The 20582-nt window shown below is 34.1% G+C and overlaps 1 protein-coding gene across 5 annotated transcripts in view; it reads right to left on the bottom strand.

Annotated features, from left to right (window-relative positions):
- Positions 1-20582, bottom strand: part of Cnot2 (CCR4-NOT transcription complex subunit 2) — a 92827-nt gene that overhangs the window by 11661 nt on the left and 60584 nt on the right. For all 5 annotated transcript variants that reach the window (XM_055625914.1, XM_055625912.1, XM_055625915.1 and 2 more), the window contains 8 exons: positions 19286-19352; positions 9062-9209; positions 8239-8421; positions 6014-6093; positions 3490-3615; positions 1622-1746; positions 617-737; positions 366-522 (listed from right to left, as the gene is read on the bottom strand). In XM_055625914.1, coding sequence (XP_055481889.1) covers positions 366-522; positions 617-737; positions 1622-1746; positions 3490-3615; positions 6014-6093; positions 8239-8421; positions 9062-9209; positions 19286-19352 — 1007 coding nt within the window. The remainder of the gene's footprint in view (positions 1-365; positions 523-616; positions 738-1621; positions 1747-3489; positions 3616-6013; positions 6094-8238; positions 8422-9061; positions 9210-19285; positions 19353-20582) is intronic.

Raw genomic sequence — 20582 nt, forward strand, 5'->3', positions numbered from 1 at the left:
GTAGGTAGGTAGGTAGGTAGGTAGGTAGGTAGGTAGGTAGGTAGGTAGGTACATACATACATACATACATACATACATACATACATACATACATACGTTCATATATACAGACAGCCAGACACACAGATCGATCCTTGTAGAATAGTATTCTGAGTGACAATGATCTCTGGTCTAGAGAGAAGGAATGACCCCAAGAGTAAGCAGGTGTGTTGATGAGATTAACTATAATATATGTCTGAGGCTATCCAGGGTGGCATTATGACTATAATGCCTGCCTGGGTTGTTTTGTCTTCAAAAGAAAAAGGTACAGAATGAGAATCATTAAATGCTACAAGTTTATATACAGACATGGAAGAAAAACTTACTCAGGAGAGTTCAGATTGAGGCCTAATGTTGTTAAGTCACTTCCTAAAGCAAGATGGACCATTCCTGGGTCTGTCTCTGCTGCCCTGATAAACGTTAACAGGCCGATCATTCCAAACTGGTCCGTCACCATCCCTTGAGGAATGTTAGTAACTCGACCTGGTTAAGAAAAACATGGTTATTTTTATTTTATATTAGGAAAAGTAGAGAAAATGTACTTTAAAATATCTCTGACATATTTATAGAGTCCCACCATCAGGTAACACCTGGATCCCCTTTTTCTGCTGATTATTGTTTTGTGTTGTTGAACTTTTATCTCCAGGGAATTTGGGTCCATCTGTACTTGAAGTCGTCTTCCCAGATGTATTCAAATTCTAGCATGAAAAAAGGAAAGTATGACATTAAAATGTGTTAAATATCTAAGTTTAAATTTAGGAACACCTTGCTTGTTATTCACTATTATATTTATAGTGGAAATAATTACCTGTTTCTACTTGAAACTTGTGTCCCTACAGCTGCCTAATGGTAACCAAATAAGCCTTGAGTATTTAAAGGACAAGAAATTGAGAGAAAAATCTGTCTTTTTCACCCTTTTTCTTTTAAATCTCAGATCATAGATTACAAGGAAAAAATATGAAAACATCTTTTTCCTCAAGTTTTTATACTTTGGAGACACACACATTTATATAAGAGTAACTGCATATACTTTATTTAAAATATTATCAAAGCAACCTCAAAGATAAACTAGGAACGTACAAACTTTTAAAATCCACACTTATTTCCATTCTTACCTAACAATATTTTTTACCATTTTGTTTAATAACAGTCCATCACACATACAAAAAAAAGCTCCTTGCAACGAATCGTAGAAGGAATAAACACTTCTTAAATCAGAAGCTGAACTGGCTGAATCAACATAGGCATAAAAATGTGCACAAAGATTCTTCAAGGAGAAAACTTACTCAAGAAAAAAACAGCTCCTTAGAAGTCTATATTATCAAACTTCATGGGATCCAGCTGACAGGGACTACAATAAAAGTCTAAATTAACTGTGAAGTTCAACAGAAATTTGCAAACCTATATGAAATAGGGAAAAAAAAAAAAAGGCTATCTTCCAAGTTATAAAGCTTTCCACATTCTTCAGAAGTTAGATTATTACAGTACTCAAAATAAAGAGCTCTGTAGTAACTGTTAATGTATGACAAGTCTAAAGGGAAGAAAACTACACCACTCACATACACGATTCTCAGCTACTTACAGATTTGCTGTCATCATTACTTGACGTTGGATCTTTATAGCTGGAACCAGGTAATGCTGGAAAGTCTTCGTTGTGTATTGAGAAGTCCTGGGATTGCTCATTTGCGGGTTTTGTTACCATTCCAACTATGTAATGAGAATAATCCAGAAAACTGTAATTGAATCTATGATATTGTCTTACAAATTATATAAAAAGTTAAATTTGCTTATCATAATATACCAAAAGTTTTTCTTAAAGCACATGAATTGAAAACTCAAACATTAATATAATGGCAATAATAAAGAATGAAATTTTGATTTACTGCTGGAAAAAAACAACATATAAAGCAATAAAAGGAAAAAAAGTGGTAATCCTGTAATTCTGATATAATGTTATATATGTGCATAAAATAGGATTTGATATTGGCAGTATTATCAAAAATGCTGGCTTACAGGCTAGCCTTAAATATCTGACTAGATGCCATAAACACCAGTTAGTGGTCAAATGAAAATGAACATAATATTTAAAAGAATGTCAGTATTCTACTTAAAAGTAACTTACAGAGTGAGCAAATTGCAACCAATTATAAAACAATTCCACTTTATTTCTCTTTTTCGTGGACTCCATGTTACAGATGTAAAACATGCAAGAACTGGGAAAAAAATCTTCCCACTATACTTGTCATTAGTCGGGCCCTTATTGGAGAACAAAATCCAGTTTGGGGCTCCACAATTCAAGAACGAAATGGAGAAACTAGAGATGGTCCAAGGAGAGCAACGGGAATGTTTAAAGGGATGGAAAAAAGGACCTATGAGGAAAGGTTAACAAGATTAGCATCTGAAGTTAAGATTCAAGCAGCTAGGCACAACTGCCTGGGCAGGTGACACTGTTTTATTTTGGGAAAACAGATTTGGAAGGGTTAAGATAGGATCAATAAAGTTTTTCCTCCTCACATTATTTTTATTCATAGTCAAAAAATACAGAACTTAAAACCTCTGACTGATAATGGAAAAATGAGCTATATTTTTTAAATAGCTGATGAACAAACCACCTCATTACTGCCTTGACACTAGCCTCTAGCTTATCAGATCTCACCCATAAGAAACAATAATCTGATAGTAATAAGCATTGTATAGCTATGCTGATATAACAAAAGTTTTAATGTCTGAATTGCTATACTCTTACTGCCTATGGTTTTCCCTAACATTTTTATTCAGGCTCTGCCAGCTAGATCTCTTAACTTATTGCAGACTGTAAAAAAGAGTGATTGGGGATACTGATGATGTGTAAGAATCTATAAAAATACAAAATGAGAAGCACGGGTTCTCAAAGGCGACAAGCTTTTCAGGAGGGTATCTGCCAGTATCTAGGAGTACCACAATGTACAACAGAGTAGATGGTGTTGGCAGGTGTAGGCTAAAGCTGGAAGTGCTGCTGAACACTCTATATGAAAGTGTTCCTAGACTACTCTCCTTTTGAAGAGCATTATCCAGCCCCAGTGTCAGTGTGAGCCTAAAAAAATCTTCCCTTACAAAAATACCTTAATGTATAGTTATTATTAATCACCAGATACATTCGCTTCAATAATGTGGGGCAAACTAACAAAAGCCAAACCACAAAATTACCCACATGTAGTAAACTATAAGCATGAAGAACAGAAAAAACAACCTTTGAATAGTCAAGTATTTTAGGTTTCCATATAAACGTTTACCACTCAACTTTGCTATTATGGAGGTATGAAAACAAAGACAAGTTTTCAAATATGAATCGACAAAATAACACTAACCTGGTTTGACGACATAAACACATTAAGAGCATGCACACAAAGACATGCACGTGTGTACACAAGACCGGAACCCTAAACTGCCAACACTAAAAATATTAATTACCGTAAGGAGCCCTTCCAGCCAAAGGGTTTATTAATGGAGTTGGGTTGCCACTTCCTTCCCTTCTATTTCGGTCTGCTAATGCTGGAAAATCTGAAAGGTCCAATCCTGTCACATTTTCACTGCCATCTAAGTGATAAGAAATAATACTCATTACTGATTCCACAAACATAGACAATGAGATTATAAAAACCAAAATATCATTTGAAACAAGAGTGTCTTCTTCCTTAATAGTGCAGACTGGAGTAATAGGTGCATGACTGTGGCCATAGACACTGCGGCCTGATTCTGTGCCATACAATTATTTACCTAATAACTGAGAAAGGCAGTATACAGCCAGCATCTTAAAATACCTCATTCTAGAGATATAAGAATAAAGAGGGGGTGTATACTATTTCCCACTTTGCAAGAAGGCAATAAAACTTAAAGCTTGTTAGGGGACAAGAAGTAGACTGTTCAGCTGTAACTGTTCTTTCCATTAAAACTGGATGGGGCAAAATCTGGATTATTTTACACTTCGACTGATATGATGATGACATTACCTCTTGCAAATGTCCAGAAAGACTTTGAGGCAAACAGCAGACAGAGAAGCCCTGAGGACTTCTGCCTTGTACACTTCAGTCTGAAGTGAAAATGTGTACACATGTATGTGTATGTTAGCTCCATGCAATGATGGACTCCTCCTATGTCTCAGGAGTAGGTGGGGAATATAGGAATGATCAAAACACAGAAGTTTATATTACCTTTTACACAGTAGGCGCTCAATAAATACAATGAATAAAGATTTATTTTATTTGTTTTAAATTAGACTGCTACGATTAGAAATAAACATTTAACCAAACTTCTCTATTTTGCCTATTGTTTTTCTCTCAGCCTTTTAATGTTCTTAACCTGAATTCTAATGTTCTTAACCTACAATTAACCTAATTTCTACCTACAATTTACCCCATACTGTAATTTTCCTCTTATCTATGTTTTGCCTTGTTTTATAAGCATATATACTTATTGGGCTGTTTTCCAATTAATTTTTATTTTTCTCAAAATTTTACAATTAAAAGAATCACAACTATTATCTTAAGACTAACTTTGTTGATTAAAAATAAAGAACTGTATTAACATATCAAGAAAGGTGAAAATTTAAAACCGTAAGTATAAAGGTAAAGACAAACAATTTCATACAAATTATTTTTTTTTTAATTTATGAATTTTCCATTAAAATACAACATGGATAAAGCAAAAGAAGTTAAAGTCTTATTTACTGTTTTAATTTATAAAAAGACATCTCTCAAAATATATGATTAATTATAAGCTTTACAAAGTAAAAATTAACTTTTAATGCACATCCTTAGATATTTCCATATCCAATTTAAAATTGTCATTTATTAGGTGAGAAAATATTTTAACAAACAATTTATAATTTTCTCAAGCATAAACTCTTAGGGAAAGTCTTGACAATAATTTTTCCAGTATAAAACCTAAGAATCTAAACATTCTGAAACTTCATAGCAGCATATAAAAACATCATTCAGTTAAAATGTTGAGAGGTAGCCTGACTTCACATATTAGGCATGAAAAAGTGTACACTTTAAAAGCAATGAAGCATACAACTTTGTTGTAAGAACTACAAAGTTGTTAGATTTTAAAGTCACATCAGAAAACTGTAATACTTAAATGCTTTAAATCTTCCATTTCTGTCAATGGTTTTAATCTTGGCTGATCCACCTCAGCTATTCAACAGACCATCGACACTCAGAAGTTAAAAGCCTACAGCTGCAGTAATGTTTCCTTTCACGTCTTATTGCTGTTCCTTCAGCTGCCGCTTCACATATATCCCGCCCAATGACACTGTTTAATTCTGGCCCTACAATCACAGCGGCATCCCTTATTTTCTCATCATCAGAGGACCGAGAGGCAAAGCAAACCAACAATACCACTCCCTGTTCTCTTCTGGCTAAAGCAGTTGGTGAAAAAAGACCAACAGATTTTACTTTTGCCAAAAATCAAATTAGTTTCCAGGTAGCTCAATCTTTTAATAAATAATAATGGATCAAAATTCATAAGGATTACATGTGAAAATTTTTATGAAAGCTATTTTTAAAACTGTTAAGTGCTTCCTATGTTTGACAGATTCTCTTTAATCTGAGTCTCTAAAATCAGAATGTCCTACCACCCAACCTAGTCTACACTATTGTTTTCTGTAATAGAGCTAAGTACAGGAAAAGTTTTAAAGAAAACAAAACAAAACCAAGATTCTGGGGCACAAATATTGTTAGTATTTACTCTCTTTAGATATTAAAAAATAACTGATGTTGCAATGCAAAATACTATATTATAAGGCCAAGTAGAGAAAAAAAAAACATTTACATTGCTCTCATTTAGTTAAATCCTATCACTGACAGTTTTTCACTAAATACTATTTAAAACAACAACAAAAAAATCTTAATATTTAGAGACCAGTATGTTGAATGCTTGTATTGCAGAACTCTACTGTACTTTTATTAGGGTACTAGCTCCAGAGTACGCTTACCTGTTCCATTAAAAATGTTACTTGATAAGGAGTTATTCATTCCAAATGCCTGATTCCTGTTCATTCCAAATCCAGACATACTGGGTACATAGAAAATAATTTTAGATATACAGTAAGAACACTACCTTTGAGAGGAAGAAAAACAAAGTATATACTTTGGGTCTCCTCATACAAAACAACGTTTCAAAACCAATGATAATTTGAAAGTATAAACTTTATTTAAAAAAAACTTCTCTAAAATTCTTCAATGAACAAGAAAGAATCAAACAGTTATAGCAAGTTAATTTTAAAAACAAAAAAGAAACTTACTTATAAATGTTGAGGAACAGAGATTAAGGGCACCAATTTCTGTCCTTGGTGTGCTACTTGCAGAATAAATGCACCCATTTCAAGGGTAGGCAGGCAGGGTTCAGACCACTCTCCTGAACACCTGCTTTCTGCCCTGACTTGTACAGCTTCTTTTTCAGTGTGAGTCTTCTCTTTATATCCCCTGTCCTAGTCTGTGTCTTATCCATCCTTGCATTCCCTTCCCCTTAGCATTAAGAGATACAAAGTACTCGATAAATATTGAATTGACCTGAATTAAACTGACCATGTACTTTAAAAAATTGAATTCAGTGTTCTAAAACACATCATTCATATCAAAATATAGTTTAGCTTTCATCTACTTATCAGAAAAAAAAATCTTCCTATAGTACTCCCAATGCTGAATTATTGTATAACTCAATTTCTGCAAATAATTATCAATAACTCTCCATTTTCTTTTTGTATAAATCTAAGCAAGAAAAGAAAAAGAAAGAAATTGTATTCAAAAGAAGACCAAATAATTAGGGATGTCAATAAAGATTATTAATGAAGATTCTACAAAGAAACTCTATCATTAAATAGCCTTCTCACAGGTTAGTATGCTGGTGCAGAGCAGGGCTAAGCATCTGAAGATGACAGCTCTAACTTTTCTACCTAACTCTGAAGAACTAGCCAGCTTCTGATAAGTTATGCAGCTAGTGGACCAACATTCCAGAGCAGAGTCAGTGAGTGAGCATAAACATCTTTCCTACTTCACTAGAGCTGTTGGTTGTATAGATACCCTCAAATACAGATTTAGTATTCAGTTAAAGCCATTTCATAATAAATACACTTTATCAGGAGTACACATAAGCAGGAATTAAGAATTTTATTACAATGACACTTTTTATGCAAAGCATTTTCTGAATAATTAAAAACTTAAATTTAAGAATATACTTAATGAACAAACATGCAGGAAGATGCAATAAAGCCCAAGAAATAGACTTAAGAAACTATCAAAGATAACGGCTGTAATAACATGTTGCAAATAATTTTAAAAACTTATTTAATATTATAGAAAATGTAGTCTATATAAAATAACCGGAGTTCATGAGATACAGGTTGAGCAGGGCCTGAGCAAAGAACCCACTGCAGTGAACATCTGACAAGAAAAAAACTGACTAAGATGGACGTGATAGCAACAACTAAACGAAGGTTCTTTCATTGTATAGTTTTCTTAAAAATTAAGCATAAACTTACACATAATATGTGACTGACAAGTAACTCAAACTTGTATGTTGTTTTGCTTTACACTCTCACACTACCCAAGCAACTTCAACATATTAACAAAGTGAATCACTGTTCTTATAAAGTACATGCAATGGATAGTAGAAAACGGAAGGAAAATACCAGCTTGTTCTTTAGTTTTGACTCTGTAGACATCAAATTTAAAAGAGCATTGCTTTAAAATAGTCTTCATATTAATTGTGAACTCTTTCCTTAGTAAGTACCCAAAGTATTTTAGCTCAGCAGGTTTCTAAACCATACATACCTAAAGAATGGCAGTGATAATCAAACATGTTTCTTCCAGTCATAGTCATAAACCCAGAACTCTTAGCACGTGGATGGATAAATTTTACTCAATAATGTAAGGACAAAACAATAAAAATGTTCCTGGTGACAACCCAAGAATATTCCTTTTTGAGTAATACATCAACAAAAAGATTTAACATGCTACATAACACAAAAGCATCTTTCTAAGAACATGTTGAGTCTGGGGAGGGTTACGGATTATAATAGGTAACAACTTTGCTCACAGACATACAATAAAACACACCTATGAGACAGAAGCCACACTAAAAACAAGGTGTTGCATATGAAAAGGCAAACCTGAGGATACCCCAAAAGACAATTATATGCAGTATCAATAAACATCTTACCTGTTCACAGTAAAAGGCTGTCGAGAAGGCTGCTGCTTTGGCATACATATTATGCTTGGCGAGCTTCTGTTGGGGCTACCTAACCCTGAACTGCTCATGCTATTTGTCCTGCTAGGAATTCCAATGCCCTGACCAACCTGGGAGTGGTTCATCATATTCCTAGGATTCATAGGCAAAATACCCCTGAAAAAGAAGTCCATCATACTAAATAAGCTCTCTACAATCACTCATTAAAATTCTCTATAAATAATCAATTGCTCTAACCCCTAGAATTTCAAATACACATTCCAGTTGTATTCCTAATATTATAGTGGAACTAAAAAAGGTGCCATCACAGATGAGAACTACTGGGACAACTATGATATAAATGTTTTCCACATATATATATATATATAATAATAATTTCATTCAAAGTTCATGTTATTCTGTCTTCTTGATATTAATAATATACATAATCATGTTATCTGTTTAATTTGACTGTAACTAAACAATAGATGTGTGGTGAGGGAGCGAGCAAGTAAGGAACACAGTTATCTGGGGAGTCATTTTAAATTGAACATCTTTGAGGAAGAGGTATATGGCTTTTTGGTAAATGCTCCCCAAGAGGTGATTAAACCTTGATCCATTCAGATGATAACTAACATGGCTTCAAGACAAAAATACTATACTATACTTATCACTTTGCAATGAAATTAAATGAACATACGTATTGTTTTCTTAGTGCAAAGCACTGAACCAGAAAAATAGTTACCATATTAAAAAGTTAAATCTTCCTTAATCTACCAAATACATTCTGAAAATATTCTGGTCCATTAATAAATACCTGCTTGGAGATGGAGGCGTGTGAAGTGACATTGTTGGTACCCCTGTTGTTGGCGTGACGTGGCTCGGTAACTGAGTGCCTTGTGATAAGCTGCGATTTAACTGAGGGGTATTGTTGCTCATCCCCCTCATTGGAAGGCCTAGTGCACCTAATAAAAAAATTCAGAAGAAGGAAATTCATTGCCATCAGGAATGAAATTGGTATCCATCTTCTGGAGTTGGCAATTTAAAACATATTAATATGACTTATTATTCAACTCACTGCAAATGGACTGTGATTTTTAACGAAAGTTCTAGCCTGAAATTAGTATTTTGATTATCTTTTTGTATTTTTCATATTATTTTTTTTTTACAATAAACTATGTTGATAGTCATACCAAGTAAGATGTTACATAATACAAATGGATCTTGTTCTCTGATTCATTAAGGGCATATGTGTGAAATAGGCACATGCAAATATGCCTTTAATAAATTCTGAAATAACTGTGTGTTTTGTTTTAATTTACAATTAATGTACACAGGAAAGACAATCATTCCCACTTTGTGATAGTATCTCTAATTTTATATAATCCTTTGTAAATGCATTTTAGAGAAAGTCTATTACTAATACATATTTTGTAACATTACAATTTTTACAATCCCAACATATAATATTTAGCAATTGTGAAAAAGAAAACCCTAATCTGATATCGGTCTGACTACAAAACTGAAATGATTTAAAAATATTTCAAAGTACAAAGACCCTATATTTCTCTAGCACATCTGGGGCTAGATACAGGAATAGACATGCTTCATGTGTGTACTTTTTAAGACTACAAGGTTTGCCATTCAGTTATAACATTCAAGAGTATTAATCAAATTGGACATTCTTTTTAAAAATGTCTGACACACTCTTTTCAGATGGTTATTTTAGATTTAGAATGGAGAGTTAATATTCTATACACGTGTACCTTTCTTTTTTCTCTCAAAGGTGTACAATGTCATTTATGTTGCCACCCTGTCTATGAATGCCTCATTTCCTCCCTTATTCTGACCCATGTGATTTAGTGCTTTGTTTTTGGCTTGCTGACTGTTGATACAGTGGTCAACCAAATTTATTTTAAACTGGAAGTTAAAAAAAAAAAAACATAACTCATCAGAAAATAATGACTTTAGTTCTGGGGATTTAAAATATATTTTTTCCCTTCTGGTTTCAGTTTTGGGTCTAAGCATTTCAAAGATCTAAAGAGCCTGAGATTTCGCCTTTCACATAAATAAAATACTACATATACTATAGTTTCTCACAGTCTATGTCTTTCATGTAAATATAAGACTACATAAATTGTACAGTCTCTCAAACATCAGCAAAATTTGTATTTTGGCATAACTATGTGCTCACAGAAACTCCACTAATAGCTACCTGAAAATTGTTAGCCTCGGAATTTCTTTAAGATACTTGGAAGGAAACTGACCTAAAGTGTATATTGTTAATCTATTTTATTTGTGTCTAGACACTGTATATTGTGACTTTAGAAATGCTACTGCCTACTAACATTTTCTCTAAATATATAATAAGGAAGAAATGAGATTAAGATTCAGCCCAAGATTCCTCCAGAAGAAATCAGTCTTTCCCTCCCTCAATCATACAGTTTTTCTATAGGTCCTATGGGTGGGTCCATCAAACTTTCAAAATGGTAATTTTCCTAATACACATTTTCTGGGTGCCTAGTATGTGGCAAACACTAAATAAGCTGCTAGGAAAATAAGCAGTAAGACAGGAAAGGCTTTCCTAACCTAAGATGGTTAATCTCCACTTCTAAACAGTTTCTTAAAGTCTGCTCTAGCAGAAAACTTCCAACAGGAGTATATTTTGCCAGTGACTCATTCCTAAAGTTGTACACTTTCATATGTTAAAGATCACCTATTCTGTCTACATTTTACAGATAAGAAATCTGATCCCCAGATAAGTTAACTGACTTCTTTGAGGTAACAGAAAAGTTGGGCTAGGATCTGGATTTCTAAACTCCTCGTGATTTTGGAGGGCAGTACTATGAAAGGCAGGAACAACGGTGCTCACAACGTAGTGCCTAGTAACACCCTTCATCTATTTCTTCCTCCAGCCTACACTTGGATGTGTTTCTATCTGCTGGATATCTATTGATCTCCTATGCATCCACCCATCTATCCATCCATTCTAGATTTCTATCTCTTCTCTCCTCTTCCATCCTATTCTCATTCTTTTTAATGCCTCTCCATTTTCTCTCTAGTTTCATCTTTCCTTTCCATTCTCCTTACACTTATCACTCAGTGGAAGTTACACATTCTCCAAAATTCACTATCTTTTTGCCCCTTTAAAGTAGGTCCTACAAAAGACTTTTTTTTTTTGTCTACAGTAACTTACCCTATGTGTATTTTTCTGTCTGTGTAAAAAATAATTCTAACTTTAAAACTACTTTAAATATTGTACATAATCTGAATGTTGGCAAAAAAAAATACTGTCCAAGAAAATAAGAATGGTAAGACTTTATTCAATTAAAGAGTGGAAGTAAAGGAAGTAAAGAAGTAGAGGAAGACAATGTGAAGTAAAGAAAATATTTGAATTTTAGCCTCCAAATTCATCTTGGTTAACCAAAGCTAAAACATCTAACACATTTAACTCATTTTGTTGAAATATTTATGAAAGATGAAAAATACATATTATAAACTGTATCACCAATTCTTAAATATTTAAGTGTTATCTGAAGTTTGACTTAAAAACTGAAGTTCTTTAAAATAGAATAACAGCACTAAATAAAAGCCTACAGAGATTTATTTTTAGGAGATAAAATATACTAGGTAATTACTTTTAAGCTACTTGAGTTGAACTATGGTTAACTGGATAGATTAAGGGGGGAGAGAAAATTTAATCTTCTAATTATAAATAATAACAAAGTCATCTCTAAAATATCAGGACAAGACCAGAACATACAAGCTACAAAAAGAAAAACCTCAATTGAGTGTTGGTGGTGGCATACAAGAACTAGGAAAGGTAAAAGTAGAAGTAAGTGCACATGAGCTTGACAGTGAGTGTCTGGGAAGGTACAATGACCACTTAAGTATCACTTCTTTTTTCTTAAACAATTTTATAAGAAAGACAGTTATTCTTTTATCCTAACTTTAACACATAAGGAATGAAAAAGCAAAAATCAATTAAAAAGGGTAAGGTTCTAAATCAACCTTTTATTTCAGGATGACTCCATGTATATATTCTAAATAAATTCCTACCCCTTATTTGATAAGCTGTTGAACAAATATTGAATTAAATTCTCCATGGATCCTTTTTTCAAAAATCCTTAAAAAAAAAAAAAAAGAAAAAAAAGACTTAAGCATTCCAAGGGGTTTGTGACAAGCCCAGTGGGTACAGGTGTCCCCAGGCCTGAGTCTCTGACCCAGCTTTTATCTCTAGAATTTAACTGGTAGAAAGAACTATCTTTCCCAAGTTGTCCTCCACGTGTGCACCATGGCCCACATGTGACCCAATCCCAAGAATGCACACATACAATGTGTTTAATTAATGACAAAATTTAAGTAGTCCATGAGCTTTTTATTTTTTTAAAGAGCAGAGGCATACAGCATCTTAATTAAACACTTAGAGCAAGTTGCACCATCTAGAGCAGCCCTTGCTAGAGATAAGCAGTAGGGGAAGTTCAGCTATGGCACCAAACGCCTGAATACAGCACCTATGTGAGGCCTTGAAAGTTTCTACCAATGATCTAGATTTCTGTAGAAATTCACTGTCATGTTCAAACTAACAAAAGATAGAGTGTGAAGCGATGCTTGATCACCATAACTTCTTTACCCACAACCTACCCTACATATAAGTTTGTAGGTAAAATTATTTCATTCTGCTATTTCCTTCCTAAAATGAAAAGAAATCAGAAACAACAACAACAATTTTCTGAGATCAACCAAGTTATACATTAAAAATTAAAAGCAGCTGTTAAACTGCCTGCTTAACACCACAGCAGCAGAGCTGGAGAGACCACTCAGGTTACGAGCACTGACTGGTCTGAGAGAGGAACTAAGTTGTGTTCTGAGCACCCACAATCAGGAGGCTACACCCACCTGTAAGTCCAAATTAGATGTGACACCCTCTGGCCTCCTACACACATGCAAGTGCACATAAACTTACGAACACACAAGCGTATACATAAAAAACTAAACAAGTATTTTAAAAAACAGATCACAAGCAACAAAGCAGGAAGATATCAATCCAGTTTCTGAATCCTACTTCAAAGTCCTTTCACAATTAACATTACTTGCCACTTTTTTAGAGTAAGTTGCTAACTTTGTTGCGTCTTAGAAATTGTGACTTGAGTTTGGGTAATTCACGGGTAGTAGTAGCTTTATCCTAAACCACTAGTGTTTCTCAAACTTCCTAATACTGTGACCCTTTAATACTGTTCCTCCTGTTGTGGTGACCCCCAACAATAAAATTATTTTCATTTCTACTTTGTAACTGTAATTTTGCTACTACTGTGAATTGTAACGTAAATATCTGACATGTAGGATATCTAATATGCGACCCCTGTGACAGGGTCATCAACCCCAAAGGGGTCGTGACCCGCAGGCCAAGTACTGCCCTAAACCATCCAGTACAGCCAGGTTTTGGGAACCACTATTTTGTATTACTAGGTATGACCACAACTTGATCTTTAGAACTCTGTCAGGGCTCCCAAACAGAAAGTTTTTCTAACCTTAATTAACATTTCATTGCTTTCATACTCTATGTATGATTAATAATCTTCCTTCATTCCCCCCTCTTCTCTTCAAATGTGTCCCTAGAACTTCATGATCCATTCCATCCTCTCACTAAGAATGCCTTCCCTTCTCTTTCACCACAGGGATCAAGATTATTAAAATGCATACACAAATTCTAAGGATTAAGTGAGTCACTGTGTTTGAGTGCATGCACAATAACTTAGGCAATTTGGGATTAGAAAAGGTCTCCTGGAGACTGTATGAATGCAATAATGATCATGATTTACATAGGTAGATAAGATGGTGGCAGTAGTATTACAAAATCGGGTGGCTATAGACAGTTAAGTCTGAGAGAAGACAAGCTGTATGAAAATGCAGACAGGTGAGCAAGGTAAATGGTGCTGCTTTAGTCCCTGATGTTCAGGAGGACTAGAAAACAGGATCTCAAAACAAGGAGAGCATGCCTTACCAAGACTAAGCATGTATCAGATGGGAAATATGGATGGAACAAACTGCTTTCAAAACTAGCTACAAGTTGTTGAGAACCACAGAGAATATCAGACAAAGGAGCTCTGAGGGACCATTTCTCATGGCGCAGCACTGTACATTTCCCCAAGCAAACTTTGTATTCTTCCTCAAACTAAATTTCCAGTTAAGTTATTAGCATCCATTCACAAAATGATACAGGTCTCAAATCTTCCTAATATGTTAATTTCCCTGTCCTAAACATATATGTTGTATAAACTGTATTTCCAAAATATCCCAAATATGACTACTTCTCAATCACTAATCCAATTTTCATGCTTAAAATACTGAGTCTTGCCTCTTAGTCCTTCCCCATTCAGTCCACTTTCTTCAAAGCAAAGTGATGGCTAGAAATGAGATGGCATCATAAAACCTTTGCTAGTACAATTAGAACATATTCAAATTACTATTTTACTGTGCAAGTGTAAGTCTGTGTATACACAGGTCAAAGGGCAACTTGTTAGGAATCTGTTTTCCCTCCATCAGGTGAGTTCTAGGGATAGAACTCAGGTCACCAGGCTTTGCAGCATTTGCCTTTACACACAAAGCACCACATGGGCTGGATTCTTTATTTCTTAAAAAATATTTTTTAATGTGTATGGACGCTTTGCTGCTCATATGTCTGTATACCGCATGTATGCCTGGCTCCCAAGGAGGCCAGAGGAGAATGTCAGATTCTCTGGAATCACAGACACAGATGGTTGTAATCTGCCACATAGGTGCTGGGAACCAAATCTGGAGGGTCTACTAAAATAGCCAGTGTTCTTTATGTCTGAGCCATCTCTCCAGCCAATCTTAATTCTTTAAGGAATATTTACGAGAAGAGATACCCATTCTTTCACTGATCTCTTCTCATTCATTACACTAACTTTCTCACTGTTCTTTTGTCATTAAGTGACTTATTAGGTCTTCCAGGCTTTCCTGTACTCAAAAGGCTCCCTCAAGGCCGTTCCTGGGACTACTGTGCTCACACTCAGGTTTCCATCTTAAATTTTAATTTCTGAGAGATAGTACAGGCTTTTTGCTTGATTTATGAAAAATATGAACTCCATCCTCATCTCATTAGCTTGACTTAATTTTTGTACTACTAATTACTAGAACTGCAATATTTCCTTAGTTGCCTGCATAATTATTCTGTTTCCTTCCATTAAACATAGGCACTGTGAAAAGTAGAAATGCTGTTACTTGTTATATTCTTGCTTAGATCTTGTAATATAACCATGTTCAGGGCAGCACTCAATAAATACATGAATAAATCCTATCACACTGTCTTCAGAAGACAGTCCTGTATATTCTTGTATCTGTAGATTCAACAGTAGTAGTTTTTATGCAAATAACTCACTGGAGGTCATGATTTCAGCTTTCAGATTTCAAAAACTGTTCTAAGCTCATATTCAGAGTACCACTGCTACAAAGTAAGTTAATTCTGTCTCCATCACTTGCTATCTACAAGATCTGCCAAGTTTCTTAACATCTCATGGAGTTGTGAAGAATCACACACAGTAAATCCTGAAATACCAGGTTTCCCTCAATCTTTAATGTGTGCATGGCAGTTGATGAAGCCAACAAATGATTTTAATGGTGAAGAAAATGTGATAGTTTAATGAAGTGACAGTTTCCACTGGAAAATTTGGTGATTTAAATTTGATCTCTAATCCACAGAAAAGGGATACTTATATTATTAGCTGAACTCAATCAACAAGCAACAAGTTCCCTATTCCCTGCACTGTTTCATCATAAAGCTATCTAAGGGCTTATACCATTAGCATACACGAATTTATCTTCCTTGTTATATAACAGCAAATATCTGAGTGCTTCTCATAAATGCAGTCCTACTGACACACAGATAGCCAAGACACAGTAAAGAACTGCTACAGCAGCACTGTGGCCTGCCTGCTGGACAGTATGCACACACCATAAAGGAGAATCTACATACATCTCTAGTTCCTTGAGATCCATTCAGCAGAAACAACAAGCATGTCAAATTCGATTCTTAAAGCAACTGCAAGTTACTTTTCCTGTGCCTCACGATGTCAATATCATCACTTTTACACTGTCAATTATACTCTCTTATTTTACAAAGTGAACTATGCTCACAGATGACTATCAGTTAAAGAATTAGATAGACTACTATGACACCACTCACAAGCCTGGAGTCTAATCCTAAAATCTATTTCTTTTTTCAAGGGCTGATCGGGGCCTTTTGCAATCGAGACACAAGCTAGTTAACTAACTGCTTACATATAATACACACATTAGAAGGCACCAGATAAAGTTTCCTTTTTCTACACTTACAAGATTGTAAATACTTACTGCTGAGTAAGGAAAGGCTGCTCCAACTATACAACTACTTCATTTAAACACAATGAAGATCTAGGAGAAACAGATTCCTGGCTCTCTGTCAATTTCAATCCAGCATACAGTTTTACAGAGCCCATGAACATGTAAGGCTGTAAGACTGTCTCAAACCTTATGAACACACTCAGAAGGTAAGTCGAGAACACCATGCAACTTAAATACAGCGTGCTTCCTGGCTACTATAGTTATCAACTGCTGAGCAATATCCACACAAACCCCTGGGTGAAGTCATGAATTTAGATATAATCATTTTACACTAGGGCCTGAAATCATACAATTCTCTCTCTAACCCAGTATTTTCTGGATACCTCATATGCTTATTATATAATCACTTATATCCCAATCTGGCAAAATGTAGACTCAAACATCCTGCATCCACTCCAAGAGGACCCCCATCCAGGTGCTTAATTTCACCAGGTTTTAGTTCTGGAAAAAGACCATTTTCTTTCTTCACTTCCTCTAACTTAAAAAAAAAGAAAAAGAAAGAAATGAAACAAAAAGGAAAGGAAAAAGGAAAGAAAAGGAAAGGAAAAAATGAAAAATAAAAACAAGCCACAGTAACCCTATCATGTTGAAAGCACAGGCAAAAGGATTTGAGTTCCTGACTAGAATGCCTACATACTAAGACTGTCGAACCACAGACACAAAGACCACAGACACAAAGACAATCAACAACAACAAAAACCTAGAGAGAGCATAAATAGCATAAATCATTAATGAACTTTGTAAAATATAAATATACAGAGTTAACAGTGGTACTTAACAGACTGAGGTGAAAAGGAACTTCAAGTTCTACCACTCTCAGTGTATACTTATAATAAATTTCCACAAGAATAACATCTCCACTGTCACTAACCTTCACTAAAGTCAGATTCTCAAATTTTAACATACACAAGTAAAACTGTGACCTCTCAAACCTCAAACTGTAGCTTGTGTTCTCTTGTCTGACAATGTTTCTTCAGAATACCTACTACTAAAACTTTATCAAATACAGCCACTTTTTAAGTCCAAGTCCAACAAAAAATGTTTGTCATACATGGCTTCTTTTAAAACTAGTATCTTTAAGACTTTTTTCTAAGAAAAACAATTTGTTCATTCAGTCTTTGTATGTTCTTCACATCAAACAAAGCAAATTAAAGAAAATTGGAAGTCAATGTCTGTCTTGTCAAGGTTATTATTACCTTCCAAACCAAATCCATCCCCAAAACAATGTCACATTTGCAGCTTAAAAACTTAAAAGTCTGGTAGCAACCACCATTACAGAACAATCTCACATTTTCAGACATTTTTTATCCATTGTATATCTTCTTTCTATTATGATAAACTGTGGCTTTCTTTCTTTGTTTCCTTCTTTTCTTTTCTTTTTTTTTTAATTGGCCTATGAAGCTCCTGTTCTGAAATAGAAGAGAGCTTCATATAGCTAGGTTTTTCTACAGGAAGGTTTTGCAAAGGGATAAAAGTCATTCCACACATAAGCTAACAAGAACATAATATCTATAAAATTGCCTGAACAGGTTAAGATAAACATTTGTAGATAAGAAACTCCACTTTTCATAAAGTCTTTAAAGCATGTTCTTTCTTAAGTATGAATATTTAGTAATTCTGTATTTGAAAACTGTTTCATAGCAAAGAGGAAAACTGTAAGAGACAAAAACAAACAAACAAAACACAAACCAATGTTTTTCTATACAATATGAAGTGGCCCCAACCCGCCGCCACGCTGGGAACTCAAAGCACAGTGAAGTGGTGTGACACACTGTCCTGGCACTAATCAAAAACTGCTTCTCCTCATACGGGTGACCTCTGATTCCTGCTTGAAACTGATTGAGACAGTGATCAGAAACTCTCTTCCAGTGACTCGTAACACTATCCCAGCCTCCATTCACAACAGTAACAAGAAATCAGTAGATTATTTATACTAACAAAAATAAAATTTAATGAATATGTAACATTTTGGAAATTTAGTTTAAAAAAGCATAAAAATATTTTATAATTTAGTTTTATAAATTTTTCTTTGAGGGAATATAGCTAAAATTTATTGAGCGCTTACTATGAGCCAGGCACTGTGCTAAGCGCTTTAAAAGTACTATAATACTTTATAAAACAAAACCTTACATAAGGAAAAAAAATAAAACTAAACTATGAGTAAAAAATTTAGGTGGCACAACCAGAACAAAACCAAATTAATATTTTGTACAATAAATAATTAGTATTTTCTACTAAATGAAAACTACCTCACAGAGTGCTGCTGAATAATGAACTCATAGCAATAGGCCAAAATCTAAACACCACAGTAAACCAATAAGGGTAAATTCCTTAACTTCCTCCAACTAAAACCAAAAATATAATTACTTTTTATTGCTTAGCAAATTTTCAAAAAACTGCAAAAGACATATATATATATATATATCAAAATAAACAACAACAGATGCTATATCCAAGAAATAACAAATTTAGAGTTAGTTAGATCCAACATAATGAGGTTTACTACACAAGTAAAATATAACTGAAAATTAACTATCTTCTGTTAAGCCCTATATTAAACCCACATAGGTAGAATTGGTAGTTCTTTACTTTTTTTTCTTAAATATAAATTATTCCAGAATAAATACAAAATTCTTACTTTGTTGCCCGTATAAACTTGCCCCAAATTGAGACAGCTGACCTGATGTAGATGGTGATGCCAGCATCTAGAAACAAATTAATTATATTAGAGCATAAAGAAAGAGCATTGTAGTTACATCTTACAAGTCTGTATTTCATTCCATAAATGTAAGACTCAATCCATGTCCTCATTCTTCAACATAAGCAACTATATACTACCTCCCCATTTCTTACAAAGTCTAATACAACCAGATTGTACAAGAAATAATTAATAGTATGAGGGTTTAAGTTACACTAAAGTATAACACCACTATTACTTCATTAAAAATAGGCTACTGACAAAAACACAAAGCTAAAGTCTCAAAATCGGCTTTATTAATGTGATATTGATTTTAGTCTACACATTAAAATAAATTCTAAATTCAGCCTATCATCAAAATAAAAGTTTGTACTTTATGATTTTTATATTCACACAGCTATGCAAGTAGAGAAAAAAAAATCAGCAAAAGACAAGAAAAAAATACAAATAAAAGCATAGACGTGGTGTCTGATGTATCCCGTTTCTTAGTAAGTGATGCTGACTTTGTGGCATCTGCTGTATGATGTCTCTGAGTTTACTAGAATAATGTCTTATTTTCCTGAAAGGATATAAATTCTTTAAAGGTATGTTACATTCATAGAAAAACACTGTTTCATTCTGTATTTCTTTAGACAGAGATGCAGAAGTGTCGTTTGTAAAATAGATATTTAAACTGAATAAGGGAGGACATGTATGCAGATGTTTCAATATTAAATCTTATACCACCATAAAAACATTTAAAGTAAGTACAACATGGGCCATGACATCAAGACTGGCTTATAATCAAGAGACAGAATTATGCAGTTACATTCCAGGGTGATATAGCACATGCAAGCAGAGCAGCACTGGAAAAACACCACTCAATTTCTATAATTAACAGTTGATGAAGCTACGCAAGAGGCATCTTCTAGGCCAATAATATAAAGTTAATGTTAATGTTAGGTTAACATGTATCAAATATCAAAGCACGTGATAAATAGTAGTGACTACTTAGAAAGGAGAGAAAGGTTAGTCCTATTGAGAAATATATATATAAAAAATAAAAATAAAGAAAATAAAAAATGTTGGAGGCAAGAACCAAAGACCTTTAATGTTAAACAAAGAATACCTGCCAACTATAACAATAAAAAAAAAAAAAAGTATTAAGCAAGAAAATGGCAAGATCGAAGTATGTGCTTAAGGAAGGTAATTAAACAACTGGATGAAAATGGTAAGATGGCAAAGAAGGAACTACAAA

The sequence above is a fragment of the Psammomys obesus genome, unplaced genomic scaffold (assembly GCF_907164565.1).
Source record: "Psammomys obesus unplaced genomic scaffold, mPsaObe1.curated_primary_1811, whole genome shotgun sequence".
Lineage (NCBI taxonomy): Eukaryota > Metazoa > Chordata > Mammalia > Rodentia > Muridae > Psammomys > Psammomys obesus.